The 14,088-nt window shown below is 30.1% G+C and overlaps 4 protein-coding genes across 4 annotated transcripts; 3 read left to right on the plus strand and 1 right to left on the minus strand.

The window, feature by feature from the left end:
• The first annotated feature begins 197 nt into the window (after window positions 1–197).
• Window positions 198–3,996, plus strand: BX663DRAFT_557755 (uncharacterized protein). Its single transcript, XM_051531782.1, has 2 exons — window positions 198–221; window positions 278–3,996. Exon 2 carries the CDS (start codon window positions 280–282, stop codon window positions 3,862–3,864), a length of 3,585 nt encoding a protein of 1,194 aa, XP_051387147.1. The 5' UTR covers window positions 198–221; window positions 278–279; the 3' UTR covers window positions 3,865–3,996.
• A 138-nt stretch (window positions 3,997–4,134) lies between these two features.
• Window positions 4,135–5,248, plus strand: BX663DRAFT_422009 (uncharacterized protein; the record flags this gene model as incomplete). Its single annotated transcript, XM_051522412.1, has 5 exons — window positions 4,135–4,323; window positions 4,400–4,448; window positions 4,512–4,621; window positions 4,683–4,883; window positions 5,081–5,248. Coding segments are annotated over 5 exons (717 nt in total), but the record flags the coding sequence as incomplete, so codon positions are not given.
• Window positions 5,249–7,664: 2,416 nt separating this feature from the next.
• On the plus strand, window positions 7,665–9,182 carry BX663DRAFT_427049 (uncharacterized protein; the record flags this gene model as incomplete). Its single annotated transcript, XM_051522593.1, has 2 exons — window positions 7,665–8,273; window positions 8,349–9,182. The coding sequence occupies 2 exons, from the start codon at window positions 7,665–7,667 to the stop codon at window positions 9,180–9,182; spliced, it is 1,443 nt and encodes a 480-aa protein (XP_051387149.1).
• Window positions 9,183–9,615: 433 nt separating this feature from the next.
• Window positions 9,616–11,108, minus strand: BX663DRAFT_427001 (N-acetylglucosaminyl transferase component-domain-containing protein; the record flags this gene model as incomplete). The annotated part of the gene is made up of 6 exons (XM_051522591.1): window positions 9,616–9,795; window positions 9,861–10,093; window positions 10,216–10,330; window positions 10,401–10,603; window positions 10,745–10,877; window positions 10,938–11,108. The coding sequence occupies 6 exons, from the start codon at window positions 11,106–11,108 to the stop codon at window positions 9,616–9,618; spliced, it is 1,035 nt and encodes a 344-aa protein (XP_051387150.1).
• Window positions 11,109–14,088: the final 2,980 nt, after the last annotated feature.

Raw genomic sequence — 14,088 nt, forward strand, 5'->3', positions numbered from 1 at the left:
AACATAAAATATGCTTCTTGATACATGCATAATGTAATATTTAAAATACTTGTTTGAAATAAATATATTGTATATGAAAATGCTTAAAATAATGATAATAATCCAATGTAAATTTTTACTTTTTTTTTTCCCTTCTTTCTCTTTTCTTTTCTTTTCTTTTTTTTTTTTTTTTTTTTTTTTTTTTTTTTTTTTTTTTTACCTCCATGACGCAATAAAATCAGGTAAACAATTAAAAGGTTCCAATTTAAAAAAGTATAAAGAAATTAACTTATAATAGACATGGACAAAGAATTAAACAACTTAATATCAAACTATAAATCGAGTCTTGAGAAATTAACCGATAAAATAAGTACAATTAACTCATCTCAACAACATGATCATTCAAGTAATGTCAATGAAGAACATTTGTCTGAAAAACTAAAGTTAAAGGATGAAGTCCAATCAAGTCAATTGGCTGTACAACTTTATATTGATAATATGATCTGGAACCTCTTTTCTCGAACAGAATTACAGCATAATACTTTATTATTTAATAATGATCAGAATAGAGTTAATGATAAAAAACACTTGATGAGACTCATTTTGACTTTGTTCGAGATTGATAAAAAAGATGAAGGAAAAAACACAAACGAGTTTTTGGCACAGTTGCACGAATGGATGCTTAATGTTATGAACATCTATCTTCGTATATGTACATTATCCGAGAAAAAGAAAATATTGCAATTATTAATAAGTACACGACACATTTCTTCTTGGGCTATTCCACTTATTCAATATAATATAAAGGACATTGCGAGAATAGATGATTATATTGAGATTTTGGATATGGTATTTTTTAATTATAGACCTCCAGATCAAAAATGGATTTGGACAGAAGAGGACTTTCTTTCAGTTTTAGATCAGCTCGCTATTGACTTTCATTACAGTAAACTATTAGAGACAGTTGAAGTCGATGAAGACCCTAAAGTTGTTTTCAGATTTACTCAAAGATTGGCTACTTCACTTATGGGAGCTATACGTCGATTTTCAGCAATGAATAACTTTAATAAACGTTTGTCACAAACTTTAATACAAATCTCGACTTTGCTTATCGACTCTGTAACTGAAAAAGGCTGGCATTGTCAAGATGAGATTGATATGTTCATAGCTCAGATTGTTTATGATTTATATAATTTACGAAAATCTGGATGGTTTTTCTTACCTAATATACCCTTTAAACATGTATCTATAAATAAGCTTTGGGAAATAACTATTCATCTTTTACAAATCAAATGGATAGAGAAGCCTACGACTATGAATGATGTCTTGGATGGCCATTTACCAAATATCACTCGATTTCAGTATGACTTGCATGATAATCAGATACAGGCAGTCTTCATGCTAACTTGTCTTACCAATATCGCTATTTGTATACCGTCTAGAATAGATCAAATTAGTTCTGTGAATAATTCATCTTCTTCAGATACTGTCATCTCTGCTTGTATCGTCAGTATTATTGCTTATACCCTTTTCGACGTAGCCTTTGTAGATAAAGAACTGCGTGAAATATTTTACAAAGATGTTCGTGATCATTTAAGTCTTATTTGTCAACATCATTCGTTCGTTGTATCCTTACTTTTCCGTTGGACTGTGGAGCAGATTGATGTGATGGGACGTATGGCATTATATCTGTTTCATTCGATTAATTTAGATAACTGGATCCTATTACATGATGATTTGAAATTATTGCATAAGCTCTTTTCTAATCATATATTTATGATACGAATTCAGTTTGGAAAATATATAATAGAGCATTTGAATTATGACTATAAATCATGCACAATTGATTCAAATATATCCAAATCGCAACCTTGGCGAAGTCGAAAGACACCTGTTCTTCCTTATGATATTCATGAAGAAATTGCCTTTATACTTTTAGATGCTTGCCAACAATTTCAACCTTTATTACCAGACAATAGAATGAAGAGTAATGAAAGTAAAAATTCGATTGAACTCATGAGTACAGCTGTCTCTACTTATCTGCCTCTTTCAGATCAAATTCAGTTATTAAAATCTGTCTCTACAAATTATCCTCAATCAAACAATCATCAACTAGCTTTTCATTTTATTCACTGGGCCTGGTCAATAGCCATTCGTCTCAAACTTTATGACAGTCCAGTTTCTTCACGAGCAAGTGAGCTTGAGGATTTGATCACGTTACCATTTTTAAAACTTGTGCTTCATCATCATCCTTCTGCCTCTGCTTTACATAGTGCATTACTTGTCTATATCTCCTTTATACTCTCAACTACTAGCCGCCACTTTTTGCGATTTGAGGCAAATCATGGATGGATAAAACTGCTCATCATTTTGAAACGCGGTAAAGCTGAAGCTATTTTGCAGATCTTTAGTGACATGATTCCTTCCTTTGTCTATATGCATGGCGATGATTTTTTTAACGATTCAAGCCTTGTCGATTTTTTGAAGCATATGATTGAATTAAAATCAGATCCCATGTTAAACAGGGCACTGGAACATGTCATGAAGCTCAAGGGAAGCCAACGGGGGCCATCAAGTGGTGTAGGTTATGTGATTGGTTCACATATTTGGCATGCACAAGTGATTGATTCTGCCAGTCATCTTCTAGAGGAAGACGGCAAAGGATTTTCATATGTGGATCTAATGTTACACTCATGGTTTAAAACGATCTTTCATAGAGATGATTGGATATGGCAGCATCATTACGTGAGTCTAGTAGACTTACTATGTAAATTTGCATTTCTACTTGGACGACATCATTTAATTCATCATATGTTGACTGAAGAACAAAAAGAGATGGAAGCTATTAAAGTCCAGAATACCTCCCCACGTCTAACACGTCTACTGAAGAATATCATTCCTGAGGTTCCCTTCAAAACTCTTTTAGTAGGTGAATGGTCTCTTTTAAAGGCAAATACGTTCAATAAACAACCTGGTGTTGAAGATGAGTTATACTGGTTTGCCTATGAGGTGCTCGTGATGGAAACCGTCATAGAGGCTCCATTACGGGATGAACTAAGCCAGATACTTGTAAATCAGTTCTCTAGATCACTTGCTACTGATCAACTTCGACAAAGGGAGCATCAAAGGGGACTCAAGGCATCCATTGATATTTTGCAAATACATAAACAAATCCCATCATCAAGTCAAAAGCCTCTTGATTTTTTCGTTATCTATCGATGGTTGCAGCATATGCTTATCATGCCTATGGATCATCCTTTGTTACCATTGTATTGTCAAATGTTCTTTAGTCTTTATTATCAACCCATTATTGATGATCAAGTGTCGATGGGTTATTTGTTTTTCAGTAAAAGACCTGAACTCATTATGAAGCTACGTGATTATATTGCTAATGTACAGACCTATTATGGGAAAAAGATAGCTCATGATTCAGGACTTAGCCATATCCTTCAGCAATTTTATTATTCCATATGGTTATGGCTTGGGAATGAAGATATGATTCACTTTGATATAAACATGACCGCTCTACCGTCACAATATAATGTGCATAGACTTAAACTTTGCTATGCGAAAAGGGAGTCAGAACAACCGTGGCATCATATTCAAACATGTTGGACAGAATTAGTAGATGTCAAGAAGTTGGAGCATGATTTTTTAGTGTTCCCCTGGGAAGGATCTGAAAAATTTATTGATGATGATGATCATAGCGGTTCTAACCCTATTCTTATTGCTGACGATTCCTTATCAATGGTCACAACTTTACGACATCGTTCAAGATTAATCACAAATGAGTCCACAATTATGCCTTTACCTCCTATTATCATAAATGAACCAAATGTCTCTACTTTTATTAAAAGAAGAAGTAATACGACTATAATAGAATAAATCTTTTTTTGTATAGTATTTTTTTTTTTCATCCTCCCTTTTCTTGAAGAAGAAAAAAAAAAAAATCAATCAAAATATCAATCAAAAAATCAATTTGGCTTAATGCGGTAATTAAAAAAAAAAATAACTGTCTGCTTTTTTTTTTTTTTTTTTTTTTTTTTTTTTTTTTTTTTTGTTTAGCGAATTTCTTTCTTAACCTTTAATACGAACTAAATGGCTGAAGACAGAAAGATCAAACAGTTGGCACCAAATAGAAATGGCGGCATTCGAAAACAAACAACAACAAGACCTGTTATTACAGCAACAAAAGCATCTATAGCTCGTGCCAAAGCAGTCAATGCCCAATTAACAGGTCAAGGATCTGTAGAAAAAAGAAAACGACCGATGAAAGAATCATTAACAAATTCATATAAAACAACAGCTGCAGGTCTTAAAGAGAGACCATCTTGGGATATAAGAGTAAGATATACGATAATTCAAAAATAAAAATAAAAAAAACAAAAAGTGATTTTAGTCTAAACATGTATATGATTAGGGAAAAATGAAAGATATGGCTGAGCTTTATGAAATGAATGCTCAAAGATGTAAATCTAAAAAGAATCATAATGCTATTCAGCTGTACTAACTTGAAGATTTTTTTTTGTAAGTGGAAGAATTAAACAAGCATAAAAGAGAACAAGAAATCTTGCGAGATGAAAAAGAATCACAAGAGAAAGAAACGTTACAAAAAGCGGCAGCGCTAAGAACACAAATCCAAGTATGAAAGTACAATCTAAATTTGCTTGTATACATGTATATATTAAAAATTGGATTATTAGGAAATGGAAAGACAACATTCAATAAATATTGAAAATCTACATTCTCAGCAACGTATTGAATATCAAAGATTAGAGGATGATAATTTAAATTTTTCAAGACGATTGACAACGATAGAAATTGAAGTTAGAGATGCAAAGAATCGATCGGATTATGAGCTTAAACGGTTAGATCAGATTAAAGAAGAGAATCAATCTTTGAAAGTAAGTAAATTTGATAAGGAGTTTTTTAGTGTTATAAATAATAATAATAATAAAATAGACAGCAATGAAGGCAATGAAGTTTAAATTTGATAATGTAGATAAAGAAAACAAAAAGCTGGATAAAGAAATAAAAGTAAGATTATAAAATAAAATAAAAAATACATAAATACAAGATGGCTAACTGTTTATTTTATTAGGATTTAAATGGGTTATTTTCAACCAAGAAAAAAGAATTAGAACATAAAGAAAATCAGGTTAAAAAACTAGATGTAAAAATAGAAGAATTAAAACATCGATTAACAGAAGGAAATAAAGTACATGAAAGAATATTGAATAAGATTAAGGAATTAGAAACAAAAAAGAAAAGGTAAAAGAAGATAGAGAAAGAGGCACGAAAAGGTTTATTAAATCAACCTGTTTAGCAAAAAGGGAACAGTGAAGAAAGAAACGACCATGGCAGCAGCAAATTAAAAGTTGAACTTTTATAGCCAAAAATGCATATATACAGTCTTTATTTATATCAAGTAGTAGTCATGAATAAAACCATTATTTGACACATTTGCGACTATCAATACACCTATTATATGTAACATATTTTATAAAGACAATAAACGTTAAATAGTGTGAGGAAAGTATAGCAATGAAAATTATAAATAACTAAAAGCCGAAAAGCAAAACCATTTTCACTTGAGGACGTATAGCAAATAGAAGGAAACATTCTCTACATATTCATTTATAACAGAAAACGAATATTTTCCTTGTATATAAATACATAAATTCATTCGTCTAACTCCCTTTTCTTCAAAAAATAAATAAATAAATTGATAAAAGAAGAAGACTAAGAAGTAAAAGTTAGTGTGTGTGTGTGTGTGTTTTAAGAGATTATTAAGACTAGGATTGAAAATGGGTCAATGGATTTTAATATCTGATCTAAAAGTCCAAATTAACCATTCAGTATATAAACCCTTTAACGTGGAGAATAGCTTACATAAAAAAAGAAGACAAACCTGTATGATAAAAGAAAGAGTCTTGGGTGATATTATCGATCTAAATAACTGCAACTTGGTTGAAGTTAGTCTACTGACGAGTGACACTTATAACGGATACGTTGCTATAATAGATGAAACCAAATCTCTCCCAAATTTAGTAAATAAACATGCATAAAATTCAGAGTATGGAGCGCTTGATGTAGGTTGTCTTATTCGAACCAATTAAATTAGAATTGGATTTACCTTTTACTGTCTTTTATTAATAAACGCTACTTGTCTATTCAGCTTTGTATATATCCTTTAAGCTCCTTATGATATAACAATTCCCTCACAACTATATAAAAGTAGCATTCTAATATATATATATATATATATAACTAAGTAAACAAAGATGGCAAATGTACTAAAAGTGCATAACGTACGTTTTGAGCAGAGACCTTTATTATAGTAATACCTTTGTATCAACTCAAGTGTCTTATGCAACAACGATAAAAGAAGATTTTGTAGCCTTGATTTCTTTCTACAATGTGTTCCTGATAACCTCAAAAAATAATGTAGTAGTTGTACCTGTCAAATACTGTAAATGATTAGCCAATCTATGCAGAGAGGAAAAGCAGGTATTATCTCAAAGGCCTTCAGATCCAATCGTAAAGACAGTTCAGTTAGAGTTTATAATTCATAAAGCGCAAACTTTTTTTTTTTCCTACAGACTGTGAAAGTCCGCGAAAATAAGAATACCTTACCTTAGCCAAAAAAAAAAAAAAAAAAAAAGTGGAGTGACATAAACTTATAGAAAACACTGCCAGGAGTAAAGACAATAAATATATGGATCGAATTAGAAACACGAAAAAATAAAATAAAAATAGATAAAAAAAGTGAAAATAAAAATAAAAATAAAAATAAAAATAAAAATAAAAATAAAAATAAAAATAAAAATAAAAATAAAAATAAAAATAAAAATAAACAATACTACAAGTATAAATATCCTCTAAGACCTAACATCAGACAGAATAGCCTCCGTGATTTAAAATCAAACAACTATAATTCATTTCCCTTTTTTTTTTTTCTTTCCCTTTTTTTTTTTGTTTTATTTTGTTAGCCTTCAGACTTATATATTTATTATTAAAAAGAAGATGGAGATCTCTTCTTATAACATGACACAACAGAGGACTAATAGTAGGTCACTAACGAACCTTTCAGTACCAGAATCATCTTCAGATATATCAATTATCACTGTAGAGCAACATTTACCTATTAAACGTGAATGCATATTAATTCCTTCTTATGCATTTAAGGATCCAGAAGGTAATGTAACTATCGTCTGGTAAAAAAAAAAAAAATCATTTCCCGATTTAATAAACTGAGTTTAGATCAAAATAAGTGGATAGTCCGAACGAAAGGATGGGCTTTATCTTTAAATAAGTCAGGTCCGAAACAGAAAATTTTAAAAGGTAAAATAGTGTGTATTATGATGCATGATACACTATTTTTTTTTTTTTATTCATTTATACATATATGTATATAAATATATATGTATATATTTACTTTTCTCTTTTCCTTTCTATAAGGAATCACGAAAACTGTTGCTGGTAAACATTCAAATTATGACCTAGCTAATAAGATATTTGATCAACGATTCAAGTATTTTATGGCTAAGGGTAAAAAAAATATAGAGTTTAGGATCGAAGCGATCAGCGCGGTCATGAACGCAGAATGGAGTACATATTACAATGAAGAGTCTAATGAGTTACAGACGCGAATAACTGCAACGCGCAAGCTTTCGAGTGACAAAATGACTTTGTCAAATTTGCATGATACATCTCTTTGTGGTCTAGAAGAAGACAGTTCTTCTATAGTAAATAATCTTGAATATAATTTAAACTCTGTGACCACGCATCATGTTTCGAGTAAAGATAAAGATTGCATTCATAATAATAATAATAATCAGAGTGAAAAGAAAGATGTAAATTGTATTGCTGCTTACAATAATAGCGGCTATAACAGATTTATCCCTCAGCCTATAACCCCTACCATTTCGTCGAGAAAAGGCATAGGCGTTACATTGAAATCTGCAGAAACTGGTGCTTTTACGGGTGAATTTCAAATTCTTGATGAACAAGTTCAATATTGGATTCAACATGCAAATAATAGATATGATAAAAGATGTATGTTACAAATTAGATCAGAATCAACCAGTAGTTCAAAAAAAGAAGATGTATTGTTCCCTCCTAGTTATTGTTTGGTTCAATTAATTGAGCCTAAAGGATTATCTGTCATCAGTGATATTGATGACACTATTAAAGTTACTGGTGTCTTAGCAGGTACTCGATCAATACTATCAAACACTTTTTTTAAACCTACACGTGCAGTATATGGTATGGCTGATGTTTATTCCCGTTGGGTAATAAAAATAAAAAAAAATTATATTTGTATTTTAAGCAAATTTCCTTAGTATTAATTGCTTTTTTTTTTGCAGTATAATCATGGTGTTGCGTTTCATTATGTTTCGAATAGTCCCTTTCAACTTATTCATGTGTTGCATCAATTCATGAGAAACCATAATTTTCCACCAGGAAGCTTTCATTTAAAAAATACGTTTACTTTTATTTCTAAATTTGTAGAGACCTCAGGAAGGTTTAAAGTAGGGACGATATGCCGTATTATACATGATTTCCCACATCGAATGTTTGTCCTTGTTGGGGATTCTAGTGAAATGGATTTAGAAATTTATACTCAAATTGCTATAAAATTCCCTAATCGAATACTGAAGATCTTTATTCGTGACATGACAAGTCAAGCAAATATGGAACAGATGAAGAAGAAGAAGAAAAACAAGAAGAAGAAGATTAACAACAAGCGAAGGTCATCTACTTCTCCGTCGCTTTTCTCCAATAGTACCAAAAAGCAAAAGGAAGATAATCAACGAAGCCAATCTGCGCCTATCCGGTCTAACTCTACACCTGTCTTTACCTTTTCACAATTATCAAAAAATAATAAGGTAGACGATGATAATGAGGAGGAGGAGGAGGACGACGACGACGACAACGACGAGCAAGTGGCTTCTAAATTAGCGAATTTAGGCTTCATATCTGAAGAAAACTCATCTACAAGTTATAATAACTTGTCTATAACTAAATCATCCCCAGATAATATCTCAAGCTTTACTGACTATCATCCTACGTCCTCGGACCCTCTACATCTATATACACGTGTTGCTCATGCACGAAAACTACTTAAGCATGTTGATATTGTCCTATTTAAAGATGCAAGTGAACTTTTGACAGATGAAGACATACTGGCTCACTTGTAAAACAGGTTTAAACACAGTTCTAGAATTGGTCCCCTCCCCTTTTTTTTTATACTTTGTATAACAATTATACGTACTTACAATTCATACATGTTTAATTTTATTTGCCAATATAATTTATTATCTTCATTAATGCAATATCTACTAATTACAAGTATTAATATATTAAACGTATACGAATATTTGTATATCTTTATATATATAATTTATATGCATGTATATGTTCCACTAAAATATATAAAGAGATATTAAATTATCTTTCGGATGTTAGGGCATGTATCCCATAAATTAACTGTAAGAGTTTGCCATAAAGTTGATAAACGGGGCCTATAACAAATATTAGAAATAGAAAGTGAAGACTAAATATAATTGCTTATGCCTTTTTGTTACCTTTTATCTGGAAGCATAGGATACTAGCAATAAAAAAAAATTAATTTTATATGTTACAGTATAAAAAAAAAAAAAAAATAGACATTACCTGTAATTTTGGAATAGGTTTGATAGATTCACCATAAAGTAAACACTTGAAAACATAAGCAGAAAAATAATGTGCACTTAATCTCTTCCAAAGAAGCATATATTGAAAAAAAATAGCGCCCATAGGAATTGGCATATTCTACATAAATAAAAGTAAATTCAATGATGAATGATTATAAAATGAAGGAAAATAGAATAACATACACGCATCCAAAGATAAGCTCCTTCAGCAGTAGCAGTGTGTGTTGGTATTTTGTGTTTTGTGGAAGAGCTGTTGCTGCTTGGAATATTAAACGTAACCATTTTTTTCTTTAATGACCTTTTGTTTATTTTATTTTCTTTCTTGGTTCTAACCCAAAACTGTTTAACTTTATAAGATATATTATGATGCTCTAATAGAAAATAATCATGCTTAAATATTTCAAACTTGAGCCCACCTTTTTTTTTTATTATTATCGTTAACATATGAGTTCTTTTCATTTTTTTTTAAAAAAAAAAAAAAAAAAAAAAAAAAAAAAAAAAAAAAAAAAAGTAGAGTGCATATATATTAAATATTTACCTGGTAATCTATGAGGATCTTTAATTCGTAACATGATTGCAAACAAAGGAAAGTGGTTAAAGAAAGCTAAAATAGTTTCCATAACAGCTTGAAGAAAAATAATACCAACTCGACCCTTTATGAAAAAGAAAAAAAAAATGAATACATGCCATAAAAAAAAATTGATTTGATATATAAAATATTACCAAAGCAAATGTTAGATAATAAACCAAAACGGTAGGAAACAAAAAAGTTAATAAAGTAAAAAGGCTCGTTCCCAATAAAAGCTGATCAAGATCATAATCGCACGAATCGATACGATTTCGTAATATATTTCGCTTTTTGCCTCTAAACAGATTAAATAAAGAACCCAAAATGACAAGCTGCCAGTTAAATATGCGTGCTGCAACTGTATAAAAGCAATAAATATGAAGTGTCATGAATGCAAGGAAATCAGAGGAAAGAGATATAACCATGGTTATGCCAAATATACCAGAAAGACCAATAGTATAAATAATTTGAGGAGTGTATGGTTCAATAGCTTTTAAACAATGCGTCCATAACCCGATAAGCCAAAGAAATAGTTCGCTAAGAAAACTTCCTAGTTCATGGTTAAGCTTAAGACCAGCTGGTGATTCTAAAAACCACAACATCATAGACTGAATCGATTCAACTGTGTATGTCTTTACAATAAAGAATATTAGATAATGTAAACTTTTCTTTTTCTTTTTCAACTATATTACATGAAGAATCTTGTGTAATTCATTAGCCATTACTGTATGATTTGCTTTTAAGAATGATCCAATAGCTAATCCAATGATAATATCATTTGCTACCAACCACATACTGTTATAGAAGCTAATATAATAGGCTCTTGCTTTTGCTGTATTTGCCCAATTATGTTTTCTGAGCATCATATATTGACGGGGCCAAAAGAAAAGCTGTTGTAATCTCAAATCTATTTGTTGCCCTGATAAAAAAAAAAAAAACGGTGAGTCGTATAGCCCTAAATGGTAATGCATATTTACCAGCTGCAAATAAGTCTTTAAGCCCTACACCGTTTAGTATAAACTTAGGTAACTTAAGATTAAGAAGATATAAAATAATCTCTGTTAATGTAAAAATTAAAAAAAGAAAAGACATAATAATTCTTTTGATATAATATCCGATTGGACTTGTGATGTGAATGAATGAATGTAATGATGATTGAATAAAGCTGATCATGAAAATTAATAATGGATGCCTTGGTATATTTTTATTCTTATAGTTTAGTATTAGTAATTGTATTCCATATTCAAGGTAATAGGATGAATTAATCTAGTAGTATAAATAAGTTAAGCAAATGTATTAGCCTATTTTTTTTTTTTTTTTTTTTTGTTATGCCTTTACTTGAGTGAGTATTGTTCCCAGCTCATCAAATGGTGGTTTATCCTTTCCATTTAATTTGTTTCCTAATTTGATAATTTCTTTGTAATGTTGGATGGTTTCAATGTTTTTTTTATCAACTTCAGTTTCAGGTATATCTTTTGAAGAAATGTCTAATTCTAATGGATCTAAAGCTAAAAACTGTAATCGTTTTGGATTCGGTTGCTCATAGAATATAACTTCATAATTATTAAAGTTCATACAAGTATTATTCATGGTAAAAGAAAATAAAACTGGTATATAGGATTCATTTAAAATTACTGTTAGCCAAACATTTCGATTGTTGTTGCCTTTAAATAAAAAATAATAATGAATAAAATTATAAAATATGATCTTCTCATTTATATACTTTGTTTTGAGAACTCATGCTGATTTTTTACTAGGACACCGATAATCTGTGGGCGTTTATCGCATACTTTATTTATATGAGTGAATTCTGGATGTTCACCTGAATCGCAAAATTGTGTCAATAAAGCTTCAAGCTCATTAAGCTATTAAAAAACAAAACAAAAAAAAAGTTTATATCTTATTATATTAAGGCGATGAATAAGAAAAATACCTGAATGTCAGAAATAACTGAAGCAATGCATATACTATTTGCTTTGCTAGTCCATCCTATTAGAAAACCTTGTCGAGTTTTGGGAGAGCAAAGATGTGATGGCCAATATATTTTAATGGCATCATCAGCTAAAGGCATTTTTTTCAAAAAAAAAAAAAAAAAAAAAAAAAAAAAAAAAAGGCATATCAAATAAAATAGTAGATATTTAAATATTTCCTTTTCTGAGATAATTATAAAAATATGAAAAAAAAAAAATGGGCACGTAGTTTATAGACATACTAAATTGCCCTAGTCAGTTCAAAAATAATGATAAAAAGTGACTAAAAATCCTTTTAGGGCAAAAAGTAAAAAAGCAAAGACAAAAGATGATAAATAGAAATGAAATATTAGAAAGGGAGGGTTTAGATAAGCAGTCTATCAGGAGTGAAGCTGAATTATGAAGAGGCAAAGGAATGGAGCTGTGAGTTATCTAAGCTATCTTATGTAATATAGAACATTTTGAGGGCAAACATATAAGCCATATAGTTGAAGACATTATCGTAGAAGAGGTTGTTTTTTTTTCTTTCAAAAATCACCTATTAATTTCTGAATAAAGTGTAAAGAACTTGCTTACCTTCACTAGGGTAAGATCCCCTCTTGAAATACGCTCTCTTGATACTGACTTGATCAAATAATTCTGCAGTAATTAATCTAATGTTTCAAGGTACAGTATTTTGCTCATTTTACCTGTTTTGCTTTTTTTTCTTTTCTTTTCTTTATTTCCTTTTTTTCGATCTGATCTGGGCAATACACAATATGTGCCCAAATACTTGAAAACTAAATAACATTAACTTGACCCTTCCAATTGGCTGTTTATTAATGACTAAAAAGTTTTTTTTTTCTCAAGCATATGATGCACATGTTCATAAATAAAAGAATGTATACGTAATATGTTCAAATTGATTGGATAAAAATATTTACTCCTTGAATGAATTTACTCCTTAAAAAAAAGGGAAAAAAAAGGTATAAAAAGGGGGTCAAAAAATTGTAAAATTCCCTTTTTTTTTTTCTTTTTTTCTTTATGATCATCAACCGGCTATTCCACGGCCGTGAAATGGCTGGGCCTGATCAGCCTGGAGTGTCTCTTCAGTTGCTTGTACGCCCTCGGGAGGTGTGAGGGGGTATACTTCTGTCGTTCAGATGCGTCCATTTCAGAAATAACAAACACAAATGAAAAAAAAAAAAAAAAAAAAAAAAAATATGATAGCAGCATATTTTATGCATAGACATGCGGAAATTTAATAGAAGCAGTCACATAGAAAACAGCTATTCACTCAACAGCAACAGTAACAATAATAAGTTGTTAATTAAAAAGATACGTTTTGACTATATAAAAAAAATTAGGTAATAGCTCGCTAAGACGATAGCAGAATAGCTGTTTTCTGATATTAAATCAATTTTTTTTTTTATAATTTTTCAGCATTATTAAAGAAAAATACCTTTTATAATGAAAAAATGAATTGGACTAGTATGCATTTTTTTAATAAATAACATTGTATTTAGCTTGTATATCTGATCTAGTTGTACCTCATTTTGATTTACCAAAAATGTAAAAGTAATTTTTCCAGCTAATAGAGATATTACGGTTACAGCTGTAGGAACAATATATTAAAAAAAAAGTATATATTAATAGCTCAACATTACGCGAATTTAAGGCTATTTTTAATAAAACTATCATTTAATAAGAAAAGAAAGACAATGATAAATCAGATAAGGAGATTATGGACTTCAACATAAAAGTTAAAGCATGTAGTAAGCATTTTTTTTAAGAGTTTATCAGTATTATTGTGTATATTTTATCAGATTTTGGGTTATGGGATATCATCAAACCTCTAAAATTCAGAAATTGGTTAAGAATTGAAAGTATATTA

This window comes from Cokeromyces recurvatus (genome assembly GCF_025118155.1).
Source record: "Cokeromyces recurvatus strain NRRL 2243 chromosome Unknown BX663scaffold_2, whole genome shotgun sequence".
Lineage (NCBI taxonomy): Eukaryota > Fungi > Mucoromycota > Mucoromycetes > Mucorales > Mucoraceae > Cokeromyces > Cokeromyces recurvatus.